Raw genomic sequence first — 26744 nt, forward strand, 5'->3', positions numbered from 1 at the left:
AGCTAAAGGATTTCTTATGCTGTTAAAACAGAACAAAGTGTTTTAAAATTTATTTACAAAAACATTATTGACAGCAGGTGCAGTGGCTCTTGCCTGCAATCCCAGCACTTTGAGAGGCTGAGGTGAGAGGATTACTTGAGCCCAGGAGCTCAAGACAAGCCTGGGCAGCATAGACCCCCGACTCTACAAAAAATAATAAAACCAAAACCAAAACATTTTCCAGAAAAACAAAGTGATAAAGTACATTATTGGGGCCCAGCATGGTGGCTCACACCTGTAATCCTAGCACCTTGGGAGGCTGAGGCAGGAGGATCACCTGAGGTCAGGAGTTCAAGACCAGCCTGGCCGACATGGCAAATCCCCATCTCTACTAAAAATACAAAACGTAGCCGGGTGTGGTGGTGGGCACCTATAATCCCAGCTACTTGGGAGACTGAGTCAGGAGAAACTCTTGAACTTGAGTGGCAGAGGTTGTAGTGAGCTGAGATTATGCCACTGGACCCCAGCCTGGGCGACAAATTAAGACTCTGTCTCAAAAAAAAAAAAAAAAAAACGACTGTTATTGGAACGACTGACGAAATTTCAGTGAAGGCTGAGGATAGTGTGGTATCTGGCATAGTTCCTTATTTTGATAAATATATTGTGGTTATGTCAGAGAATATCCTGTCATAACTGCAATATAAGAGATACATAGTGACGAATTTATGGTAAAGGAGCGTGATGTTTCCAAAGTACTCTCAAATGATTCCAGAACAAACTTAAACAGACATAGATATATACGCCTGTATTATTTTTCTAGGGTTTACCAGCCCCCACAATTGCATGAGCCAATTTCTTTCTGTCTTTTTTTCTGTGTATATGACGAAGTTTCGCCCTTGTCACTCAAGGCTGGAGTGCAATGGCACGATCTCGGCTCACTGCAACCTCCACCTCCCGAGTTCAAGTGATTCTGCTGCCTCAGCCTCCCAAGTCACTGGGATTACAGGTGCCCATCACCATGCCCGGCTAATTTTTTATATTCTTAGTACAGATGGGGTTTCACCATGTTGGCCAGGCTGGTCTTGAACTCCTGACCTTCAGGTGATCCACCCGCTTTAGCCTCCCAAAGTGCTGGGATTACAGGTGTGAGCCACCGTGCCCGGCCTCTGTCTTTTTTTTTTTTTTTTTTTTGAGACAGGGTCTTGCTCTATTGTCCAGGCTGCAGTGCAGTGGCACAATCATAGGTCACTGCAGCCTCGACCTCCTGGGGTCAGGTGATCCTCCTGCCTCTGCCTCCTAAGTAGCTAGGACTATAGGTGTGCTCCACCACACCTGGATAATTTTTTGTGTTTTGTAGAGACGGGGGTTTCACTATGTTACCTAGGTCTGGAACTCCTGGACTCCGGTGATCTTCCCACCGTGGCTTCCCAAAATGCTGGGATTACAGGCATGAGTTGTTGCTTCTGGCCCCGATTTCTTTCTTTCTTTTTCTTTCTTTCTTTTTTTTTTTTTGTTTTTTTGAGACAGAGTCTCACTTTGTTACCCAGGCTGGAGCACAGTGGCATGATCTCGGTTCATTGCAACCTCTTCCTCCTGGGTTCAAGCGATTCTTCTGCCTCAGCCTCCCGAGTAGCTGGGACTACAGGCGCCCCGCCACCATTCCCAGCTAATTTTTTGTATATTTATTAAAGACGGGGTTTCTCAATGTTGGTCAAGCTGGTCTCGAACTCCTGACCTCAAGTGATCTTCCCGCCTCGGCCTCGCAAAGTGCTGAGACTGCAGGCGGGAGCCAATGTGCCCGGCTGCTTTTACTATTCTTGCAACTTTTTTCATTTGACATTCCATTAAAATAAAAAGTTAAAAATTTTTTTTTTCCTGAGGGGATGTTTTATCAAGGACAGCTTTATCAACGGTCCCGGACCTAAAAACGTTAAGAACCCATGATTTACGGTTGAGGAGGCAACTTCGATCCAAAATCCTAAAAGTCAAGTTCCTGTGACCTGGCTTCCTGAGCCTCCCCGCTCCCGCGCCCCCTGGAGGTCAGGGCCAGAACAACACGGCATTCCTATAATGCTCCAAATCGCCACAAACCGACCTTCGAAATCCTGGGTGAGTAAGGCAGACCGCTCACATGGCTTCAATTAGCAGAACTAAAACTTGCTGAACATCGTGCACCTGCATGTCCATCGCCAAACACAAACTCCGCCTTTGTAAAAGTCTAGGTGAATTCCCAGCTGAATTCAGAAGGGTGACAGGAATGGGACTTTTCATTGGTATTTTTCTTTCCTTTTTTCTTTTTTTTGGAGTCGGGAGGAGTGTATTTCTGGATTGTTTAAATATTTACAATGAGCATCCATTTCCTTTGCAATTAAAAGAAAATCAGGGCCGGGCGCGGTGGCTCAAGCCTGTAATCCCAGCACTTTGGGAGGCCGAGGCGGGTGGATCACGAGGTCAGGAGATCGAGACCATCCTGGCTAACATGGTGAAACCCCGTCTCTACTAAAAATACAAAAAACTAGCCGGGCGTGGTGGCGGGCGCCTGTAGTCCCAGCTACTCGGAGGCTGAGGCGGGAGAATGGCGTGAACCCGGGAGGTGGAGCTTGCAGTGAGCCGAGATCGCGCCACTGCACTCCAGTTTTAAGACTGCACTCAAATTTTGAGACAGAGTCTCGCTCTGTCGCCCAGGCTGGAGTGCAGTGGCGCGATCTCGGCTCACTGCAACCTCCGCCTCCCGGGTTCAAGCGATTCTCCTGCCTCAGCCTCCTGAGTAGTTGGGACTACAGGCGCCTGCCACCACGTTCAGCTAATTTTTGTATTTTTAGTAGAGATGGGGTTTCACCATGTTAGCCAGGATAGTCTCAATCTCTTGAACTCGTGATCTGCTTGCCTCGGCCTCCCAAAGTGCTGGGATTACAGGCATGAGGACCGCACCCAGCCAAAAACCAGATTTTTAAAAATTGAAGTTTGCTGTAGAAAAATACTGTGGGAGAAAGTTGTGGGTGGTGTTTTGTAGTCGCAAAAGGACATGGGAAAAAAAAACTGAGTGTGTTCCTGTAATTATCATAACAATCACACTCATTGTGCCGTAGGCTCCACAGGAGGGCTGTGAGCTGTGGTTACCAGATAAAATACAAGATTCCCAGATAAAATATGAAAAAAAATTTTTTTGTGATCTTAACTCACTGCAGTCTTGATCTCCTGGGCTGAAGCGATCCTCCTGCCTCAGCCTCCCAGGTAGCTGGGACCACAGGCACGTGCCACCATGCCCAGCTAATTTTTAATTTATTTTGTTGAGATGGGATCTCACTGTGTTGCCCAGGCTGGTCTCAAATTCCTGGCCTCAAGTGATCCTTCCTCGGTGTCCCAATGCCCTGGGATTACAGGTATGAACCACCAGGCCCAACCCTGAAATTTAAAGTTAACTGGGCAATCTGTAGTGTGTTTATGTTTGTTTGTGTGGGTGTGTGTGCTAAATCAGGCAACCCTATTCTGAGCAGAGGAGTGCTCTGATCTGACTTAGATTTTAGTAGGCGCCCTCTGGTTGCTGATGGAGATGAGACTACGGAGGGCGGGCAGTGAAGATCCCAGAGAGGAGGCTACTGTAATGGTCCAAGCAGTAGGTGATAGTGATTTGGATCAGGGTAACAGAGTCGAGGTGGTGAGGGGCTGACAGGTCATGGATCTATTTTGAAGGAAAGGCCAAGTCCAGGCTCCTTAGCTCGGCATTCAAGGCTTCTCTCCACCACAGGACACACTTCCTCTCTGGCTTCTCAGACCCTGTAGCAGATAAAATGATGATCCCCGATGGTGTCCACATCGTAATCCTCTGAATCTGTGAACAGGTGACCTTCCATGGCAAAAGGGACTTTGCGGATGAAATTAAGTTAAAGATCTTTAGATGGGGAAGTGATTATCCTGGGTTGGGTCTGGATGGGCTCACTGGAATCACAAGAGTCCTTATATGAGGAAGACAGAAATTTGAGACATATGGTAGAGGAGGAGGTGATGGGACCACAGAGGCAGGGATGGGCAGGGTGCAGCCACAAGCCAAGGAATGCCAGGAGCCCCCTGAACCTGGGAGAGGCAAGGAACAGATTCTGCCCTGGAACCTCTGGAGGGAGTGCTGACATCTTGATTTTGGACTTCTGGCCTGCAGAACCATGCCAAAATAATTGTCTGGCCTTTTTTTTTTTTTTTTTTTTCTTCCCCCTGAGATGGAGTCTTGCTCTGTAGCCCAGGCTGGAGTGCAGTGTTGCCATCTTGGCTCACTGCAACCTCCACCTCCTGGGTTCAAGCAATTCCTTGTTCCTCAGCCTCCTGAGTAGCTGGGACTACAGGCATGAACCACCACACCCAGGTAATTTCTGTATTTTTAGTAGAGATGGGTTTTGCCATGTTGGCCAGGCTGGTCTCGAACTCCTGACCTCAATGATCTGCCTGCCTCAGCCTCCCAAAGTGCTGGGATTGCAGGCATGAGCCACTGCACCTGGCCCTGGTGTTAAGCCCACATTTTGTGCTAATTGGTTACAGCAGCCACAGGAAGGTAATCTAGGCTCCTTCCTTGCCCCAGGCTCTAGGAAGTATTTTAGAGCAGGGGTCCCCCACCCCTGGGCTGCAGACCTGTACTAGTCCATGGCCTGCTAGGAACCATGCGGCATAGCAGGAGGTGAGTGGCAGGTGAGTAAGCGAAGCTTCATCTGTAAATACAATCGTGCCCCAGCCGTACCCCTTCGCTCATGTTACCCTCTGAGCCCCGCCTCCCCTCTGAGCCCCGCCTCCTGTCAGATCAGTGACAGAATTAGATCCTCATAAGAGCGTGAACCCTGTTGTCAACAGCGCATTCGAGGGATCTGGGTTGCACGCTCCCTGTGAGAATCTAATGCCTGATGATCTGTCACTGTCTCCCATCACCCCCAGATGGGACCATCTAGTTACAGGAAAACAAGCTCAGGGATTCCACTGATTCTACATTATGGTGAATTGTATAATTATTTCATTATGTATTACAATGTAACAATAATAGAAATAAAGTACCCCACGAATGTAATACACTTGAATCATTCCAAAATCAGCCCCCACAACCTCTGGCCTGTAGAAAAATTGTCTTCCACAAAACCGGTCCTTGGTGCCAAAAAGGTTGGGGACCACGGTCTTAGAGAACCCACAATGAAGCTGGAGAGGATGAAGTGTGGACCCCATTTCCAAGACGGAGGTGGTTGTGGCTTGTGTGGCTAGTGTGGCTTGTGGAGTGGGTGGGCGGTGTGTGGGGTGGATAGCGCCATCTTCTATTGCCAACTTCGTAACCATAGAAGGAAGATTTTTTCTTTTTATTTTTTTTTCTTTCCTTTTCTTTTTTTTGAGATTGAGTCTTGGTGTTGTCAGCCTGGGCTGGAGTGCAATGGTGCGATCTCCGCTCACTGCAATCTCCGCCTCCCAGGTTCCAGCAATTCTCCTGCCTCAGCCTCCCGAGTAGCTGAGATTACAGGCACCTGCCACCACTCCTGGCTAATTTTTGTATTTTTAGTAGAGATGAGGTTTCACCATGTTGGCCAGGCTGGTCACAATGGTTTTTTTTGTTGTTGTTGAGACAGAGTCTTGCTCTGTTGCCCAGGCTGGAGTGCAATGGCATCATCTCGGCTCACTGCAACCTCTGCCTCCTAGGTTCAAGCAATTCTCCTGCCTCAGCCTCCCGAGTAGCTGGGATTACAGGCTGGGGCCTTCGAAGGAAAGAGATAGATGGCTCCAGGCCGGGCGCGGTGGCTCACACTGGTAATTCTAGCACTTTGGGAGGTTGAGGTGGGTGATTGCCTGAGCTCAGGAGTTCGAGTCCAACCTGGCCAACATGGTGAAACCCCATTTTTACTAAAAATACAAAAAATTAGCCGGGGGTGGTGACACAGGCCTGTAATCCCAGCTACTCGGGAGGCTGAGGCAGGAGAATCGCTTGAACCTGGTAGGCAGAGGCTGCAGTGAGCTGAGATCGTATCACTGCCCTCCAGCCTGGGCAACAAGCAAGATTCCGTCTCAAAGAGAGAGAGAGAGAGAGAGAGCCCCAACTAGGGAAACCAAGGCCAGAAGAGGGGCCGAGCCTACAAAGGAACTTCCTCGGTTTTCCGAGCACTGGCCCCCGTTCTCTGCCTGGGAGGAGGTGGTTAGAGTCCCCTGGGTGTGTGCCCCGCAGAGGGAGCTCTGGCTGCAGTGCCCAGTGTGCAGACCAATGAGAGCCTCAGAGAGAAAGATGGTCATTTCCTCCCTGCATCTTCCCTTGGGGCTTTAAAAACCACAGCCCTTGGGCAGGAGGGACCTTCGATCCTCGGGGAGCCCAGGAGACCAGAACATGGTGAGTCTCGAAGGGGAATGGGAGCAGGAAGCTTTGCCCAGGGTCCCTCCCATCTCTGCTCCCCTGGGTCCTTTCTCTCCCCAACTGTCACCATCGACTCTGTCTCTCCCTTTCCTTCTGTCTCCCTGTCTTCCACCTCCCACCTTCCCTCTCTCCCACATCCCAGGCTCTAACACTCTAGGACTGGGATGTGGCCATGGGAATAAGATCGTCAAGTTGTGGGAGCCACAGCAACCTCATGGGGCTGGGGTCCGAGAAAACTCCCCAGGGGAGGGGACCCTTGAGTTGGGTCTCATAAGATGACTAAGAATTCCACAAGCAGCCGAGCACGGTGGCTCACGCCGTAATCACAGCACATTGGGGATTGTGCCAAGGTGGGAGGATTGCTTGAGGCCGGGAGTTGAAGACCAGCCTGGCCAACATAGTGACACCCTGTCTGTATTTTTTTAAAAAAAGAATTCCACAAGTGAAAAGATCTAGAGAAGGCCTTCCAGGCAGTAGGAATGGTAGAGAAAATGTTGGGAGGCTGGAAAGAACCAGTTTGGAGGAATAGTAAAGTTACTCACAAGCTCTTGCAGATAGATGTTCTTTTCTTTTTTGACTTGGGATCTTGCATGGTTGCCCAGGCTGGAGTGCAGTGGCACCGTCATAGCTCACTGCAATCTTGAACTCGGGCTCAAGTGATCCTCCCACTTTAGCCTTCTGAGTACCTGGGACCACAGGCATGCACCACTATGTCCGGCTAATTTTAAAATTTTTTATTCTTGTAGAGATGGGTTCTTGGCTATGTTGTCAGGGCTGGTCTCAAACTCCTGGCCTCAAGCCATCCTCCCACCTTGGCCTCCCAAAGCTCTGGGATTACTGGCGTGAGGCCATTGCACCCGGTCGTTTCAGATGTTCTACATGATAGAGATAGGGAAACCGAGGCCCAGGCAGGAGCAGAGATGGCCGGGGACCCTCCGTGGTTGGTGGCAGAATGAGGTTATGCCACAGATTCTGCGAGTGTCAGAAGGAACGCAGCCCAGGCTAGGTGAAGGTCCCCGTCATCCCTGCATCCGGCGTCCTGGGCACTGAGCCAGCAGAGCTGCGACTCAGCACCTGCTGTAACACAGGCATTGCCTTGCTTCATCCGTGTCAAAGAGGAAACGGAAGACAATTTGGATGGACTAGGGAGGGGACTCATGTTGCTTCATTCCTGCATTCCACCCTTGAGATCAGACCAGGGCAAATGGCACTCTCTGCTTCTTCTTTTTTCTTTCCAAAACATATTACAAAGTACCAAAGGACACTTGGTAAAAACTCATTCTCAGCCGGATGCGGTGGCTCATGCCTGTAATCCCAGCACTTTGGGAGGCCAAGGCAGGCGGATCACGAGGTCAGGAGATTGAAACCATCCTAGCCAACATGGTGAAACTCCGTCTCTACTAAAAATACAAAAATTAGCTGGGCGTGTTAGTGGGCGCCTGTAGTCCCAGCTACTTGGGAGGCTGAGACATGACAATCGCTTGAACCCAGGAGGCGGAGGTTGCAGTGAGCTGAGATTGCGCCACTGCACTCCAGTCTGGCAATAGAGTGAGACTCCGTCTCAAAAAACTAACAGAAAAAAAAGAAAACTCATTCTCCCTGCCTACCCCAGAGCCTCTGACTCCTTTTCTTTTCTTTTCTTTTTTTTTTTGAGACGGAGTTTTACTCTTGTCACCCAGGCTGGAGTGCAATGGCACGATCTTGGCTCACCGCAACCTCCGCCTCCTGGGTTCAAGCAATTCTCCTGCCTCAACCTCCCAAGTAGCTGGGATTATAGGTATGCGCCACCACGCCTGGGTGGTTTTTTGTCTTTTTAGTAGAGACGGAGTTTCACCGTATTGGCCAGGCTGGTCTTGAACTCCTGACCTCAGGTGATCCACCCACCTTGGTCTCCCAAAGTGCTGGGATTACAGGTGTGAGCCACTGTGCCTGGCCCTCTGACTCCTTTTCATTGCCCCCTCCCCTACCCAGAGGCAACCACAGGATGCCAGTTTGTGGTGGATCCTTCCAGAAACAGTTTACAGACGTCTGAGAGCACAGATGCTTAGGGAACAAAGTAAGGACTAGCGTGATGCAGGGAACCCCAAAACCGATCTCAGCTTCTGTCTCTACTGTGAAATAGCTGCAGAGATCTGTCCTCTCCTTATCTTTTTGTTTTTTCAAAACAGTGTCTTGCTCTGTTGCCCAGGCTGGAGTGCAGTGGTGTGATCTCAGCTCACTGCAACCTCCACCTCCTGGGTTCAAGTGATTCTCCTGCTTCAGCCTCCCAGGTAGCTGGGACTACAGGTGCCCGCCACCACGCCTGGCTAATTTTCGTATTTTTATTTTTGTATTTTTGTATTTTTAGTAGAGACAGGGTTTCACCCTGCTGGCCAGGCCAGTCTCAAACTCCTGGCCTCAAGCAATCTTCCTGCCTCGGCTTCCGAAAGTGCTGGGATTACAGTCATGAGCCACCGTGCCTGGCCACCCTCTCCTTATCTTTTTTTTTTTTTTTTTTTTTTTTGAGACGGAGTCTCGCTCTGTCGCCCAGACTGGAGTGCAATGGCCGGATCTCAGCTCACTGCAAGCTCCGCCTCCCGGGTTCACGCCATTCTCCTGCCTCAGCCTCCCGAGTAGCTGGGACTACAGGCGCCCGCCACCTCGCCCGGCTAGTTTTTTATATTTTTTAGTAGAGACGGGGTTTCACCTTGTTAGCCAGGATGGTCTCGATCTCCTGACCTCGTGATCCACCCGTCTCGGCCTCCCAAAGTGCTGGGATTACAGGCTTGAGCCACCGCGCCCGGCCTCCTTATCTTTAAAGTGAGGATAATACTAGAACCTACATCATAGACTAGATGAGAGAATTGACTGAGTGAATGCATGAAAAGTTCTTGTAATAGTGCCTGGTATACAGCTGGCACTCAATGTGGGTGACATTTCTATCCTTTCCCAGCCTTATAAATAGCAGTATGTTTTGTACAGTACTCTACATCTGACTTTTTTTCATGAATGACATATAGTATTATTAACTGGCATTTATTGAGTGCTTACTGCATACCAGGCATTGTATTAAGGCATTCATTAATTTCCCCTCAAGCAAACTTGAGGAAGGTACTTCATTCCCATGTAGTTCAAGGGAGTTGCCTCCTCCTCCTCCTTTTTTTCTTTTTTCTAGACAGGGTCTACTGAGGTCTCCCACCTCAGCCTCCTGACTAGGTGGGACTACAGGTGCATGCCACCACGCCCAGCTAGATTTAAACTTTTTTGTAGTGATGGGGTCTTGCTATGTTGCCCAGCCTGGTGCTTCTTTCTTTCTTTTATTCAGCTGAGTAATGTGCTAATAGGAGGTTTCATCCCCTTCAATGGAAATTTAGTTTGAATTCCAATATTTGGTCTGTTTTGTTTTGTTTTGAGAACGAGTCTCGCTCTGTCACCCAGGCTGGAGGGCAGTGGTGTGATCTTGGCTCACTGCACCTCCGCCTCCTGGATTCTGGTGATTCTCCTGCCTCAGCCTCCCAAGTAGCTGGTATTACAGGTGCGCGCCACCACACACGGCTAATTTTTGTATTTTATTATTTTAATAGAGACAGGGTTTCATCATGTTGGCCAGGCTGGTCTCAAACTCCTGACCCCATGATCCACCTGCCTCGACCTCCCAAAGTGCTGAGATTACAGGCATGAGCCACCACGCCTGGCTTCCAGCCACATTCTTTAACTCAGTATCTACAGACCTTCCAGTCCCATCTTGGCCGCCGGCCAGCCATGCTGACCTTTCGCTTCTGCTATGCAGAAATGGATTTTGAGACTCCGCCTAAAAAACAAACAAACAAACAAAAAAAAAAAAAAAAAAAAAGAGGGTTTTGGAGCTCAGCTCTCAGGAGTTTCTCTCCTGTCTCTGTTCTTGCTAACTGAGAAGACTTGGAGAGGTCTCTTCATTTCTCTGTAGCCTCATTTTTCTCATCTGGAAAATGAGTGTTGCTATTGCAACAAGTCTCCTAGGGTTGCTTTGTGGGTTAAATGAGATAATACACGAGAAAGGCTCAGGACAGCTTGGCAATGATTATGGCTATTCTTGTAAGTACTGCGCCTTCTCCTTCACCGTGTTCTCATCTGATTGTTCACATCTTGCTGCCAGCACCCTTGTCTAAGCCACCGTCATGCCTCATGTCACCTGGACAGTTCCAATCTCCTTTTCCTCCCGGCTTCTGCTTTCTGCCCCTTTCTCCATGCAACAGACAAGGGTCCTTCTTCTAATGCGCACGTGAATTTAGGAACAATAATAGTACCTTGCCCTTCGTGCTGTTGTGACATAGATACACTCTGTGATTAGGAAATTACTGAGCCAACACTTGGGAAGCACCTGGAATAGTGCTAGGCAATTAGAACCCCCAGAGTAGCCCTGGACCTGCACTGCCCAATATGTGGGCCACGTGCCACAATGCAGCTGATCTACGTTTATTTTTCACGATTTTATTTTATTTTATTTTATTTTTGAGATGGAATTTCGCTCTTGTTGCCCAGGCTGGAGTGTAGTGAAGCGATCTCGGCTCACTGTAGCCTCCATCTCCCGAGTTCCAGAGATTCTTCTGCCTCAGCATCCCAGATAGCTGGGACTACAGATGCACGTCACCACTCCTGGCTAATTTTTGTATTTTTTAGTAGAGACAGGGTTTTACCATGTTGGTCAGGCTGGTCTTGAGCTGCTGACCTCAGGTGATCCACCCGCCTGGGCCTCCCAAATTGCTGGGATTACAGGAGTGAGCTACTGTGTCCAGCTTATTTTATTTTTTAGAGATGGAGTCTCGCTCTGTCGCCCAGATGGAGTGCAGTGGTGCAATCTCAGCTCACTACAACCTCTGCCTCCCGGGTTCAAGTGATCTTCCTGCCTTGGTCTCCTGAGTAGCTGGAATTACAGGTGCTTGCCATCACACCCAGCTAACTTTTGTATTTTTAGTAGAGACGGGGTTTCCCTATGTTGGCCAGGCTGGTCTTGAACTCCTGACCTCAAGTGATCCGCCCTCCTTGGTCTCCCAAAGTGCTGGGATTACAGGAGTGAGTCACCGCGCCTGGCCTCACCCCAGATGTTGGAGATCTTTCCACATCATTATATAAACAACTTCCTCATTCTTTTTGTTTGTTTTTTTTCTTTTTTGTAGGGATAGGGTCTTGCTAGGTTACCCAGGCTGATCTTGAACTCCTGGGCTCAAGAAATCCTCCTGCTTCAGCCTCCCAAAAGTGCTGGGATTACAGGCCTGAGCCACTGCACCTGGCCAACTTTTCCATTCTTTTTGATAGCTGTGTAGTATTCTGTTGCCTAGATGTACCATCATTAATTTAGCCAGTCCCCTCTTGCTGGACACTTCAGTTATTTCCAGTATTTGGAGTGGTGACGCAGTGGCAAAACTTTGCAAGCCATTTGTGTCTAAAGATCCTGGAAACCACAGGATGTTGGAATCAGCATATTTTTTCTGCCTTTCTGAAGTCAACCAGAGGAAAGGACTGAGCGAGCTCATGGCAGGAAAGGAGCTTTGTCAGCTGACGAGGGAGTGACAAGGCAATGTCAGAGCAGAGGGTGAGGAGGCTTCCCTTAGGAGGGTCTGAGTCATTCTGTAGTCAAGGGTTGCTGGGAGCTTGCGAAACCAGCAGACGCAAAAGTTACCTTCATGCATCACAGCCAAGGGGGGCATTCAAAATCTTTAACAACATGCTAAAGTGCAGAGGACCCCTGGGCAGGGTCTAGGGCCTCCTGCTGCACCTAGCATTAACTGTTTAGTGACATGAGCGTTGGGACCTGGAGTGGGGGTGTCCCAGGGTAGGAAACAGGAACTTAGGGTGCTGGGAGTGGGCAATAGAAGAGGTGGGTGGCTGAGGGCAGGGGCTGTTTACCAATGAAAATATTTTAAACAATGTTAACCTTCTATTTGGAAACATTTTCAAACTTACAGAAAAATGACAAGAATGGAACAGGCTCATATACATATACATTTTACCCAGGCTCTCCCAATTTACTATATCTATCTCTCCATTATCCATCCATCCATCCATCCATCTATTATCTAGCTATTTTTTTTTTGAGACAGAGTCTTGCTCTGTTGTCCAGGCTGGAGTGCAGTGGAGTAATCTTGACTCACTGCAACCTCCACCTTCCAGGTTCAAGGGATTCTCCTGCCTCAGCCTCCCAAGTAGCTGGGACTACAGGCACACACCACCACGCCCAGCTAATTTTTTGGTACTTTTAGTGGAGATGGGGTTTTGCTATGTTGGCCAGGCTGGTCTTGATCTTCTGACCTCAAGTGGTTACAGGCATGAGCCACCACGCCCAGCCCATTGTCTATCTACTTATCCATCCTCTATCTCCCAATCATATCTCTATCTATCCATTGTCTATCAGTCATCTATCTATCCATCATCCATGCATCCACTCATTCGCCCATTCGTTATCTATCTATCCATCCATCCATTCATTCATTTATATCCATCCATCTTTCTATCATTTTTTTTTTTTTTTTTTTGAGACAGAAGTCTTTCTCAGTCAAGGCCGGAGTGCAGTGGCACGATCTCAGCTTACTGCAACCTCCGCCTCCCAGGTTCAAGTGATTCTCCTGCCTCAGCCTCTGGAGTAGCTGGGATTACAGGGGTGCGCCAACATGCTGGCTAATTTGTATATTTTTAGTGGCCTTTTTTGAATGGCTTCTTTCACTTAGCATCGTGTTTTCAAGATTCATCCACATTGTAGCATGTGTCAGCACTTCCTTTTCATGGCTGAGTAATATTCCACCACGTGACTAAACAACCCCTTTTTCATTCACTCATTAGCAGAAAGTGACATCTTAGCTTTCAATAATTTACTCATGGGGGTGATTCCACCAGTAAATGCCCACTGCCTACAGCCTGGTTAACCTTGGGCAGGTACAATGTTAGGGAACTAGAAATAAAGAAAGAAGGACTATCCAGGCATGGTGACTTTTACATCTGTAATCTCAGCACTTTGGGAGTTCAAGCCTGGAGGGTTGCTTGAAGTCAGGAGTTTGAGACCATCCTGTGCAACAAAGTGAGACCCCAACTCTACAAAAAAAAAAAAAAAAAAAAAAAGAAAAAACAAAAATTAGCTGGGTGTGGTAGTGCACAACTGTAGTCCTAGCTACTCGAGAGGCTGAGGCAGGAGGATTGCTTGAGCCAGAGGGGTTGGGGTGACAGTGATCCATGATTGCACCACTGCACACAAGCCTGGGTGACAGATCAAGACCCCATCTCAAAAAAAAAAAAAAAAAAAGAGAGAAAAAGGAAATATAAAAAGGGAGCTGGGCCTGTAATCTCAGCACTTTGGGAGACCAAAGCAGGAGGATTGCTTGAACCCAGGAGTTTGAGACCAGCCTGGGCAGCACAGTGAGATCCTCCTCTTTACAGAAAATTAAAAATTAGCTGGGCACAGTAGTATGCACCTGTAGTCCCAGCTGCCTGGGAGGCTGAGGCAGGAGGATCACCTGAGCCTGAGAAGTCAAGGCTGCAGTGAACCGAGGTTGCACCCCTGAGCTATAGCCTGGGTAGCAGAGTGAGACCCAGTCTCAAAAAAAAAAAAAAAAAAAAAAAAAAAAAAAGATTCAGAGATGTGGATCTGAGCTCTTCAATAATCGAAGTATTGACAAATAATAATACCAATGGCTGCCACTTGTCCCCTTCTCTGTGTCAGATGCTGTGCTAGGTGCTTAGGCATTTTTCATCTTATTTAATCTTTAAGGTGAATATTTTAAAAGTGTAAAAACCAGGCTGGGTGCAGTGGCTCACGCCTGTAATCCCAGCACTTTGGGAGGCCAAGGTGGGTGGATCACGATGTCAGGAGTTCAAGACCAGCCTAACTAACATGGTGAAACCCTGTCTCTACTAAAAATACAAAAATTAGTAGGGCATGGTGGTGGGCGCCTTTAGTCCCAGTTACTCAGGAGGCTGAGGCAGGAGATTCACTTGAACCTGGGAGGCAGAGGTTGCAGTGACCTGAGATTGTGCCACTGCACTCCAGCCTGGCGACAGATCGAGACTCTGTCTTGGCCAGGCTGGTCTTGAACCCCTGACCTCAGGTGATTTGCCCACCTCAGTCTCCTAAAGTGCTGGGGTTACAGGCATGAGCCACCACACCTCGCCTGAAATGAGCATATTAAGAGAACCTCCTTGTAGGTTGTGGTCAGGATCGAAAGAACAAATTCCATGTGGCACGTATAGCAGGTGCTCAGTAAGTACTGGCTGCTTTCGTATGACCACTCAGTGCCTTGATGGGTGCTTTACTGCAGTGTCTGATGGCTCTGGGCACAGATTTTGCCTACAAGGCTTTCTCTAGTCCAGCTGCCATGGACTGCAGCCTTTCTTTCTTGGGTGCATGACAGCTTCCTGCAGCTCTGTCTAGGAAGAAGTGATCAGGACCTTTTTTTTTTTTTTTTTTTTTTTTTTTTAGATGGAGTCTCACTCTGTTGCTCAGGCTGGAGTGCAATGGGGCTATCTCGGCTCACTGCAACCTCTGCCTCCTGGGTTCAAGCAATTCTGCCTCAGCCTCCCGAGTAGCTGGGATTAGAGGTGCACACCACCACGCCCCTACAAATCCACCACTGCCATTCTTAGTCATCTATAGCCCTGCCCTCCTTCCTCCCTCTGTCCCTCTCTCCCTCTCTGCTTTCTTCCTCCCTAATTTCCTCCTCCCTCCTTTTTTTCTTTTCTTTCTTCCTGCCTTTCTTCCTTTCACCCTTCTTCCCTTCCTCATTTCCTCCTCCTTCCCTCCTTCATTCCTTCCTCTCTCTCTTCTCTCTTTCTTCCTCTTCCCTTCTTTCCTTCCTCCTTCCCTCTCCTCCTCTCTCTCCCTCTAGTTACTCCTTTTGCTGGAGTGTTTTTTGTGGAGTCCTAATTAGGGAAAAGGAGTCAGGTGGCAGGACCGAGGGAAAGCAATAAGAGGAAGGAGATAAACTATACATCTGCCTCTCTTCATGATTTAGGACACACAGCTCTCCTGTGCAAATAACTCCCAATTTTCCTGCGTCCAGCTACCGCCAGACACTCAGCTAATAGAAAAATGCAAGTTAGCTCACTGCAACCTTGGTGTTACTGGAACTTCACAAAGCCCTTTTCGCACACAGCACAAGCACCAGCATATAAAATCGCTAGCGAGCCTTCGTCTCTTTGTAGTTAGCTCCTCTGTTGCTGACCTGCCCATTGCACTCTTACAACATATTTTCCTACTTTCTCTAATAAATCTGCTTTTCTTTACCTACAACTGTCTTGGTAAATTCTTCTACCCTGCATCACTGGTCCCAAATAGTCACATTTACCTGTGATATTATTGTTATTTTTGTGAGAGAGGGTCTCACTATGTTGCCCAGGCTGGAGTGCAGTGGTGTGATCATAGCTCACTGCAGCCTTGACCTCCTAGGCTCTAGTGATCCTCCTGCCTCACCCTTCCAAGTACACCAAGTACACAGGAGTACACCACCATACCTGGCTACTTTTTTTTTTTTTTTGGTAGAGACAGGGTCTTGCTATGTTGCCCAGGCTGGTCTCTAACTCCTGGGCTCAAGCAATCCTCCTACCTTGGCCTCCAAAGAGCTGGGATCACAGGCATGAGCCACAATGCTTGGCAAAAAAATCTATTTCTTATTCCTGTTTGTATCTTCCTCTTGCTGCCCCCAAACATTTTGTTCAGGGTTGGCACCATGATCCTACAATCAGTCTTAGTGCCCCAAGAAGAGAGGCAATCGGAGATTCAGTGCCACTGAGGTGAGGCAGCAGAAAAGACACAGAACCATCTATGAAGTACTTTTTGCCAAAAAAAGAAAAAAATTGTACCTAAATCTAATCGAAGTTCTAGATCTCAAACTACCACTTTACAGCAAAACCAAGGGAGAAAGGAACAGGTGAAATAACAGCACACCTAAAAAATCAGCAAAATCGGCCGGGCGCAGTGGCTCAAGCCTGTAATCCCAGCACTTTGGGAGGCCGAGGCGGGTGGATCACGAGGTCAGGAGATCGAGACTATCCTGGCTAACATGGTGAAACCCCGTCTCTACTAAAAATACAAAAAACTAGCCGGGCGTGGTGGCGGGCGCCTGTAGTTCCAGCTACTTGGGAGGCTGAGGTGGGAGAATGGCGTGAACCCGGGAGGCGGAGCTTGCAGTGAGCTGAGATCACGCCACTGCACTCCAGCCTGGGAGACACAGCGAGACTCCGTCTCAAAAAAAAAAAAAAAAAAAAAAATCAGCAAAATCTACTTGAAATTGATAACTCCTGGCCGGGTGTGGTGGGTCTTGCCTGTAATCCCAGCACTTTGGGAGGCCAAGGTGGGCAGATCACAAGGTCAGGAGTTTGAGACCGCCTGACCAACATGGTGAAACTCTGTCTCTACTAAAAAATACAAAAATAAGCTGGGCGTGGTGGCACATTGCCTGTAATTGCAGCTACTCAGGAGATTGAGGCAGGAGAATCGCTTGAACCCAGGAGGCAGAGATCCAAGATCCCGCCACTGCACTCCAGCCTGGTGACAGAGTGAGACTCTGTCTCAAAAAAAAAAAAAAAAAAAAAAAAATGGATAACTCCTCCTAATGGCTTTGGGTTTTGAAATTATATCAGTTAGAACAGATGGGCTGCTGGCTGGGCATGGTGGCTCATGCCTGTAATCCCAGCACTTTGGGAGGCCAAGGCAGGTGGATCATCTGAGGTTGGGAGTTCGAGACCAGCCTGACCAACATGGAGAAACCCCGTCTCTACTAAAAATACAAAATTAGCCGGACATGGACATGGTGGTGCATGCCTGTAATCCCAGCTACTCAGGAGGCTGAGGCAGGAGAATCGCTTGAACCCAGGAGGCGGAGTTTGCGGTGAGCAGAGATCGCACCACTGCACTCCAGCCTGGGCAACAAGAGCAAAACTCAGTCTCAAAAAAAAAAAAAAAAAGACCAGATGGGCTACTCGGCTCTCTATGGAAGGATAAAAAGGGAGGCGAAGAGCAGTAGATGAACGTGCAGAGGGTCACACAGGCTTCACATAGGGCAGTCAGGATCTGAACCCTAGAGGACTGACTCCAAATCCAGTGCTGCTAACCTGAGTGCCATTCTGAGCCCACCACTACTGGACTACTGGAGCCCAAGTCAAAAGTATTCGCATAGACTCATACTTGTAATCCTAGCACTTTGGGAGGCTGAAGCAGGTGAATTGTTTGAGGCCAGGAGTTTGAGACCAACCCTGGCAACATAGCAAGACCCCATCTCTACTAAAAATTAAAAAAATAAGCCAGGCATGGTGTGTGCCTGTAGTCACAGCTACTTGGGAGGCTGAGGCGAGAAGGTTGCTCGAGACTCGGAGATTGAGGCTGCAGTGAGTCATGATCACACCGCTTGTACTCCAGCCTGGGTGACAGAGACTCTGTCTCTAAAAAGTTTTTTAAAATAGTGTTTTTATGCAATCTTTTTTTTTTTGGACAGTCTCGCTCTGTTGCTAGGCTGGAGTGCAGTAGCACAATCTCAGCTCACTGCAACCTCCACCTCTTGGGTTCAAGCAATTCTCCTGCCTCAGCCTCCCGAGTAGTAGCTGGGACTACAGGTGCCCGCCACCATGCCCGGCTAATTTTTATATTTTTAGGAGAGACGGGGTTTCACCATGTTGGCCAAGCTGGTCTTGATCTCTTGACCTCGTGATCCGCCCACCTTGGCCTCCCAAAGTGCTGGGATTACAGGCGTGCGCCACCGCACCCAGCCCCATACAGTCTTTTAAAGAATCAAAATTAATGCAAAAAAGTCCATGGTGAGAAAAAAAATCCAAATTTTAACTAAAGACCATCTGCTTTCATTTGTTTGTTTTAGCACACCGCATTATTGCACAACAGGAAATGTAGAGGCTGGTCCCCAACATTCTATTTTTATGACCAGTTTATACAGGCACCCCACAAGCCCTTTTCCCAACAAGGAACCTTGTTTTCCAATCTACAGATGCCTCGAACTCTCAGCTGGGCGGGTTCACCCAGGTTCACAGTGTGACAAGAGCATGCAATCAGATTAGGCAACGTGGGGCTTTATGTAGTCATGGGTGTTTTGTGGTCTTGCGTTCTTTTGCTAAGCTTTATAAACTTTTTCTTCTTGGTTCAAACTATGGGAATGGCCAGGCACAGTGGCTCATGCCTATAATCCCGGCACTTTGGGAGGCTGAGGCGGGTGGGTCACCTGAGGTCAGGAGTTCGAGACCAGCCTGGCCAACATGGTGAAACCCCGTCTCTACTAAAAATACAAAAATTAGCCAGGCATGTTGGTGGGCACCTGTAATCCCAGCTACTCAGAAGGCTGAGGCAGGAGAATCGCTCACACCCAAGAGGCAGAGGTTGCAGTGAGCCGAGGTCATGCCACTGCACTCCAGCCTGGCCAATAAAGTGAGACTCTGTCTCCAAAAAAAAAATTAATAACAAGCGGTGTGTCCTTCACTGACCAGTCTGAATGGGTAGTGGCTACAGCCTTGCAGTAGGGCTAGACTTTAACCATTAGGTTTCTAGATTGTGGGGAAGTGGGGAAGTCCAGGGGCTTCACAGGATGGGACTGAGGGGAGAGTGGCAGGCTGGCAAGGGGCCCAACCAGCATGGAATCATTTCAATTTTTTTTTTTTTTTTTTTTTTGAGGCAGGGTCTCACTCTGTCACCCAGGCTGGAGTGCAATGGTGTGATCTCAGCTCATTGCAACCTCTGCCTCCTGGGCTCAGGTGATCTTCCCACCTCAGCCTCCGGAGTAGCTGGGACGACAGGCAAGTGCAACCACATCCGGCTAATTTTTGTATTTTCAGTAGAGACGGATTTTTGCCATGTTGCCCAGGCTATTCTTGAACTCCTGGGCTCAAGCAGTCTGCCCGCCTCGGCCTCCCAAAGTGCTGGGATTACAGGCGTGAGCCACCACATCTGCCTTAATATTTTAGTAAGTGGTATGACACCCTGGCTGACTCTCAGCCCTCAGCATCCCCATTTCCTAGGAAGAAAAAGCCACACAGGGGAAAAGCCACATGTCTGGGCCAGGATGCCCCCTCCCCGGGCATGTGTCTGCAGACTCATCCTCTCTGCTCTCTCCAATTCCCCTTAGGACCCCTTCAGTAGTACCACCCTTGATTATGAGCACTATGATGGCAAGAATATCCTGGACTCCGACACCCCTGTGGATAAAACTTCTAACACGCTGCGTGTTCCAGACATCCTGGCCTTGGGTGTCTTTGCAGTCGTCTTCCTGGTGGGAGTGCTGGGCAATGCCCTGGTGGTCTGGGTGACGGCATTCGAGGTCAAGCGGACCATCAATGCCATCTGGTTCCTCAACTTGGCGGTAGCTGACTTCCTCTCCTGCCTGGCGCTGCCCATCTTGTTCACGTCCATTGTGCAGCATCACCACTGGCCTTTTGGCGGGATCGCCTGCCGCATCCTGCCCTCCCTTATCCTACTCAACATGTACGCCAGCATCCTGCTCCTGGCCACCATCAGTGCCGACCGCTTTCTGCTGGTGTTTAACCCCATCTGGTGCCAGAACTTCCGAGGGGCCGGCTTGGCCTGGATAGCCTGTGCCGTGGCTTGGGGTTTAGCCCTGCTGCTGACCATACCCTCCTTCCTGTACCGGGCGGTCCGGCAGGAGGAGTATTCACCAAAGGTGTCGTGTGGCGTGGACTACAACAACGACACACGGCGGGAGCAAGCTGTGGCCATTGTCCGGCTGGTCGTGGGCTTCCTGTGGCCCCTACTCACACTCATGATCTGTTACACCTTCCTCCTGCTCCGGACGTGGAGCCGCAGGGCCACGAGGTCCACCAAGACACTCAAGGTGGTGGTGGCGGTGGTGGCCAGTTTCTTTATCTTCTGGTTGCCCTACCAGGTGACGGGGACAATGATGTCCTTCCTGCACCCGTTGTCACCCACATACCTGCAGCTGAAGAAGCTGGACTCCCTGAGTATCTCCTTTGCCTACATCAACTGCTGCATCAACCCCGTCATCTACGTAGTGGCTGGCCAGGGCTTCCAGGGCCGACTGCGGAAATCCCTCCCCAGCCTCCTCCGGAACGTGTTGACTGAAGAGTCCGTGGTCAGGGAGAGCAAATCATTCACGCGCTCCACAGTGGACACTACGACCGAGAAAACCCAGGCAGTGTAGGCGATAGCCTCATGGGCCACTGTGGCGCGATGTCTCCTTCCTTCCCGGCCACTCTCCTTCCGCTTGTTTTCACTCTGCTCTTCGTGGGATGGCGTTACCTTAGCTAACTAACTCTCCTCCATGTCGCCTGTCTTTCCCAGACTTGCCTCTCCTCTTCCAGCGGAACTCTTCTCATCCTTCCTCATTTGCAAGGTGAACGCTTCCTTCTAGGAAGCCCCCCCCCGGCCCCCACCCCACACACCGTCTTTCCATCCCAGGCTTTTGTAAAACAAACAGAAACCCACGTATCTGGGGTATTTCCATATAGCAATAGGTGTGAACAGGAAACTCAGAATACAGACAAATAGAAAGATTCTAGCTTTAAAAAAACGTATTTATTTTATGGTGAGTTGGAAAAAATGTAACTGGAATCTTAAAAGTTCTTTGGGATAAAACAGAAGTCCATGGAGTTATCTAAGCTCTTGTAAGTGAGTTGATTTAAAAAAGAAAATTAGGCTGAGAGCAGTGGCTCACGCCTGTAATCCCAGAACTTTGGGAGGCTGAGGCTGGTGGATCACCTGAGGTCAGGAGTTCCAGACCAGCCTGGCCAGCACGGTGAAACCCCGTCTGTACTAAAAATAGAAAAAATTAACCAGGCGTGGTAGTGGGTGCCTGTAATCCCAGCTACTTGGGAGGCTGAGGTGGGAGAATTGCTTGAACCTTGGAGGCAGAGGTTGCAGTGAGCCACGATCACTCCATTGCACTCCAGCCTGGGCGACAGAGGGAGACTGTCTCAAAAGCAAAAACAAAAACAAAAACACCTAAAAAGCCTACAGTTTTGTTTTTACTTTGTTTTTAAATTATACTTTCTATTTTGAGATCATTGCAAACTCAACACAGTTGTAAGTAATGATGCAGAGGGATCTTGTGTACCCTTCACCCAGCCTCCCCCAATGGCAACATCTTGCAAAACTACAGTGTAGTCTCATAACCAGGATATTGACATTGACACAGTGAAGATATGGGACATTCCCATCACCACGAGGATCCCCAGGATGCCTACCTCCTCCACCCCCACACTCCAGCCTTTTCCCTAAACCCTGGCGATCAGGAATCCACTCTCCATTTCTCCAGTTCTATAATGTTGTCATTTCAAGAATGTTATACAATGTAATCATATGGTATGTAATCTATTTTGAGCTTTTTTAAAAAAATAGTATGCATGACTTTAATGATGAAAATAAAAATAATGAATATTGAAATCTTGTGTTATTTCTAATGAATAATTGACTTTGCAGTAGGTATTAGTCCATTTGCACACTGCTGATAAAGACATACCCAAGACTGGGAAGAAAAAGAGATTTAATTGGATTTACAGTTCCACATGGCTGGGGAGGTCTCACAGTCATGGCAGGAGGCAAAGGCACTACTTACATGGCGGTGGCAAGAGAAGAAGAGGAAGAAGCAAAAGTGGAAACCCCTGTGAAACCCATCAGATCTTGTGAGACTTATTAACTATCACAAGAATAGCAAGGGAAAGACCAGACCCCGACCCACAACACATGGGAATTCTGAGAGATACAATTCAAGTTGAGATTTGGGTGGGGAGACAGCAAAACCATGTCGCAATATTTCTGCTTTGATTGTGTAGTGAGAAGCCATGGATTATCTAGAAATAGCATGCAGACTAGCCAGGTGTGGTGGCTCGTGCCTGTAATCCCAGCACTTTGGGAGGCCGAGGCAGGCAGATCACTTGAGGTCAGGAGTTTGAGACCAGCCTGCCAACATGGTGAAACCCCATCTCTACTAAAAGTACCAAAATTAGCTGGTGTGTTGGTGCACACCTGTATGTAATCCCAGCTACTTGGGAGGCTGAGGCAGGAGAATTGCTTGAACCCTGGAGGTGGAGGTTGCAGTGAGCCAAGATCATGCCATTGCACTCCAGCCTAGAGTGAGACTCTGTCTCAAAAAAAAGAAAAAAAAAAAAATTAAATTTAGAAATAGTGTATAGACCCAATGTTGTCCAACAGAAATATGATGTGGGCCACATGTATATCTTTGTTTTCTAGTAGCCATATTAAATAAGTAAAAAGAAATAGATGAAATACTTAATAATATAATACAATCATATGTTATATTAAGAACAATGAGGTGGTGGCTTACGTCTGTAATCCCAGCACTTTGGGAGGCCAGCCTGGGCAAAATAGTGAGATCCCATCTTCAAAAAAATTAGTACGAGTGTGGTGGCTCATGCTTGTAATCCCAGCACCTTGGGAGGCTGAGCTGGGCAGATCACGAAGCCAGGAGTTTGAAATCAGCTTGGCCAACATGGCGAAAACCCATCTCTACTAAAAATACAAAAATTAGCCGGAGGTGATGATGCACGTCTGTAATCCCAGGTACTCAGGAGGCTAAGGCATGAGAATCACTTGAACCCGGGAGGCAGAGGTTGCAGTGAGCCATGATAGTGCCACGGCACTCTAGCCTGGGTGACAGAGTGAGACTCTCTCAAAAAAAAAAATTTTTTTTTAATTAAAAAATTAGCCAGTGTGGGCCAGGCGCGGTGGCTCAAGCCTGTAATCCCAGCACTTTGGGAGGCCAAGACAGGCAGATCACGAGGTCAGGAGATCGAGACCATCCTGGCTAACACGGTGAAACCCCGTCTCTACTAAAAAATACAAAAAACTAGCCGGGCGAAGTGGCGGGCGCCTGTAGTCCCAGCTACTCGGGAGGCTGAGGCAGGAGAATGGCGTGAACCCGAGAGGAGGACCTTGCAGTGAGCTGAGATCCGGCCACTGCACTGCAGCCCGGGCGACAGAGCTAGACTCCGTCTCAAAAAAAAAAAAAAAAAAAAATTAGCCAGTGTGGTGGTGGTGCCTGTGGTCCCAGCTACTCGGGAGGTCGAGGCTGGAGGATCACTTGAACACAGGAGTTTGAGGCTGCAGTGAGTTGTGATTGCACCACTGCACTCCAGCTTGGGTGACAGAGCAAGACCCTGTCTCCAAACAAACAAACAAACAAAAAATTGCCTGAGTGTCTCGACGGACAGATGCTGCAGTCTCTTGAGCTTGCAGAAGCGGCTGTGAGTGGCGTCTGTGCCTGCTTGAGAGGAGATGTTGGTACCTGGGACAAGATCCACTCTAGAACTTGTGCTCATTCGTGCAGATTCCCTGGGCATTGAGGTCATGGGGAAGGACCTGAGCCCCAGCCGCCTTCAGCTCCTGGGGGTGGGCTCCTGGCAGCTCCCTCCCCAAGAAGACAACATCAACCTCCTGGGCTCCTGGCCTCCTCCTGCCTGCTCCGGTCTCTTCCGTGGCTGCCCCTGACCTAGACAGTTTCCCTCTGCCTCTCTGCTGGACCCTTCTCTGCGTCCCTTGCAGAGTTTTTTCCTCTTCGACGTTGGCATTCCTCAGCTGTGTGTCCAACTCACTGGGTGCGCTCACTCCTGCAGCTTCACCCAATACCTTCAGCCTCTCTCTTTCCACACCTGGCCTCCCCACCCACTTGCCACAGCCAGACTGACCTCCGCAGTCTCCCCGGAACCTCTTCTTCCCCTTCCCTCCCGACTCCAGAGACAACCCCACGGTCCTCCCAGTCACCCAGGCCTGAGCCTGGGGCCCATCCCGGATGCTACCTCCTTCCCAACCCATGCCCTGCCTGGCCCATGCCCTCCATCCTCTCCCAGTTGGCTCTCTGCCTTGCCCCTTCCCTGATTTCCTGGCTGCTCATTCTGTTTTTCCCAGACCATCTCTGCCTCTATTCTACCTTCCTTCAGGGGCTGCCTCCTCCAGGAAGACCTCCCTGACTTCCTCCTCTGCCTCCACAACCCCTAAGTTCTATCTCTATTCCCAGTCATCCTGTAGCTTTCCTGACTTCGGAAGTTGCAGGCAGTCGGTATTTTCTCCCCACCCTGATTTGGGAAGGAGATAGTGTCCCAAGAGCTGGGCCCCACAGTGGTCTTCTAGATACAATTGGAGAGGAGTGGGATCCAGGTAGCCTTTCCAAGGCAGCCCCCATCTGGTGTTGACCAGCCTTGCCCAGGACGGAAGTGGGCTGAAGGGGCAGACAATTGCCAGATCTGCAGCTTGGGGAATCTGCTGGGTCAGCAAGTTCTGAAGGGGAAGTGGTAGGAAAGGGAAGTGGATGATGGGCTTGGCTGAGTCAGGCTGTATCCCCTTTCCTGCACCCACCCCCGCTCCCTGCATCCCTGGGATCTTATTCACATGTCTACTCTGCAGACCAGGGTGCCTCCAAGCCCTGAGACCAAAGCCTCCTCCTCCTTATCTTTGCCACGTGACCTTCCTGAACCTCACACCTCTCAGAGCCAGGAGGGCATTTGTCTATATGAGCACAGTCCCATAGAAATAGACCGTTAGTGGCCGGGCACAGTGGATCACACCTGTAATCCCAGGGCTTTGGGAGGCCAAGGTGGGTGGATCACCTGAGGTCAGGAGTTCAAGACCAGCATGGCCAACATGGCAAAACCTCGTCTCTACTAAAAATACAAAAACTAGCCGGGTGTGGTGGTGCATGACTGTAGTCTCAACTACTCGGGAGGCTGAGGCAGGGGAATTACTTGAACCTGGGAGGCGGAAGTTGTGGTGAACTGGGATCGTACCACTGCACTCCAGCCTGGGTGACAGAGCAAGACTCAGTCTCTAAACAAATAAATAAAATAAAAGAGAAAGAAATAGACTGTGAACCAGGAGGCAGGAGGATCACTTGAGCCTAGGAGTTAAAGACCAGCCTGGGCAACATAGTGAGACCCTGTCTCTACAAAAATTAAAAACAAAAGAAATAGGTGGGTGTGCCGGGCGCGGTGGCTCAAGCCTGTAATCCCAGCACTTTGGGAGGCCGAGATGGGCGGATCACGAGGTCAGGAGATCAAGACCATCCTGGCTAACATGGTGAAACCCCGTCTCTACTAAAAAAAATATATAAAAAACTAGCCGGGCGAGGTGGCGGGCGTCTGTAGTCCCAGCTACTCGGGAGGCTGAGGCAGGAGAATGGCGTAAACCCGGGAGGCGGAGCTTGCAGTGAGCTGAGATCCGGCCACAGCACTCCAGCCTGGGCGACAGAGCGAGACTCCGTCTCAAAAAAAAAAAAGAAATAGGTGGGTGTGCAGGTGTGCACCTGTAGTCCCAACTACTCAAGAGGCTCAGGCGGGAGAATTGTTTGAGCTCAGGAGAGACTGAGGCTGTAGTGAGCCAAGGGATTGCACCACTGCACTCCAGCCTGGGTGACAGAGTAAGACCCTGTCTCAAAAAAAAAAAAAAAAAAAGAAATAGAATGATATTCATATTTTCCCGCAGGCAAGCAACAGACAAAAAGAAACAAAAAGAATCAGGTAAAATTAATTTTGGTAATACGTTTTATTTACCACAATATATTTAAGAGAGTATCATTTTAATATGTGTTCAATAGAAACAGATTCTTGAGACTTCATATACTTTTTTTTTTTTTTGTGGTACTGTGTTTTCAAAATCTGGTGTATATTTTACACTCACAGCACTTCTTATCTCGGACCCGAGGACATTTCAAGTGGTCCGTAGTCTCTCGTGGCTGGTGGCTGCACTGTTGGACTGCTCAGGGCTGGACTTCCTTGACTAATGTATACAGCGTCTACAGAATTCGAACATCTAACTGTTGGAGCTGTACTTCTAACCCTCCGAGGTTCTGGTGTGACATTCTAGGATCCTGTGATTCAAACAGACTGTGACTCACATTGTAGGATCTGTTGGATTCAACAGTCTATGATTCCAATATTTTAAGAGTCTGTGATTCCGATATTCTAGTCTCCAGAGTCTTTGATTGCTTGATTGGTTTTGAGATGAAGTCTTGCTCTGTCACTCAGGCTGGAGTGCAGTGGTGAGATCTTGGCTCACTGCAGCCTCCGCCTCCTGGGTTCAAGCAATTCTCCTGCCTCAGCCACCTGAGTAGCTAGGATTATGGGCACCTGCCACCATGCCTGGCTAATTTTTTTTTTTTTTGAGACAGAGTTTTGCTCTTGTCACCCAGCTGGAGTGCAATGGCACCATCTCGGCTCACTGCAACCTCTATCTCCTGGGTTCAAGTGATCCTCCTGCCTCAGCCTCCTGAGTAGCTGGGATTACAGGCGACTGCCCCAGGCCCAGCTAATTTTGTATTTTTAGTAGACCCCGGGTTTCACCATGTTCGCCAGGATGGTCTCGATCTCTTGACCTTGTGATCCGCCCGCCCCAGCCTTCTAAAGTGTTGGGATTACAGTGTGAGTCACCATGCCCGGCTGTGATTATGTTTTATGACTCTCATATACGTTAAGACAT

The 26744-nt window shown here is 49.0% G+C and overlaps 1 protein-coding gene across 3 annotated transcripts in view; it reads left to right on the plus strand.

Moving 5' to 3' along the window:
* Positions 1-21701, plus strand: part of LOC105478605 (complement C5a receptor 1) — a 34460-nt gene extending 12759 nt beyond the window's left edge. The window contains exons 1-2 of one of the 3 annotated variants that reach the window (XM_071087262.1): positions 1883-2088; positions 19411-21701. In XM_071087262.1, the coding sequence (XP_070943363.1) occupies positions 2050-2088; positions 19411-20460 (1089 nt within the window). In that variant the 5' untranslated portion in view covers positions 1883-2049 and the 3' untranslated portion in view covers positions 20461-21701. Of the gene's footprint in view, positions 1-1882; positions 2089-6211; positions 6320-19410 lie in introns of those variants that run through there. The other 2 variants (XM_011736083.3, XR_011617729.1) reach the window with 2 other exon arrangements.
* Positions 21702-26744: the final 5043 nt, after the last annotated feature.

The sequence above is a fragment of the Macaca nemestrina genome, chromosome 20 (assembly GCF_043159975.1).
Source record: "Macaca nemestrina isolate mMacNem1 chromosome 20, mMacNem.hap1, whole genome shotgun sequence".
Classification (NCBI taxonomy): domain Eukaryota; kingdom Metazoa; phylum Chordata; class Mammalia; order Primates; family Cercopithecidae; genus Macaca; species Macaca nemestrina.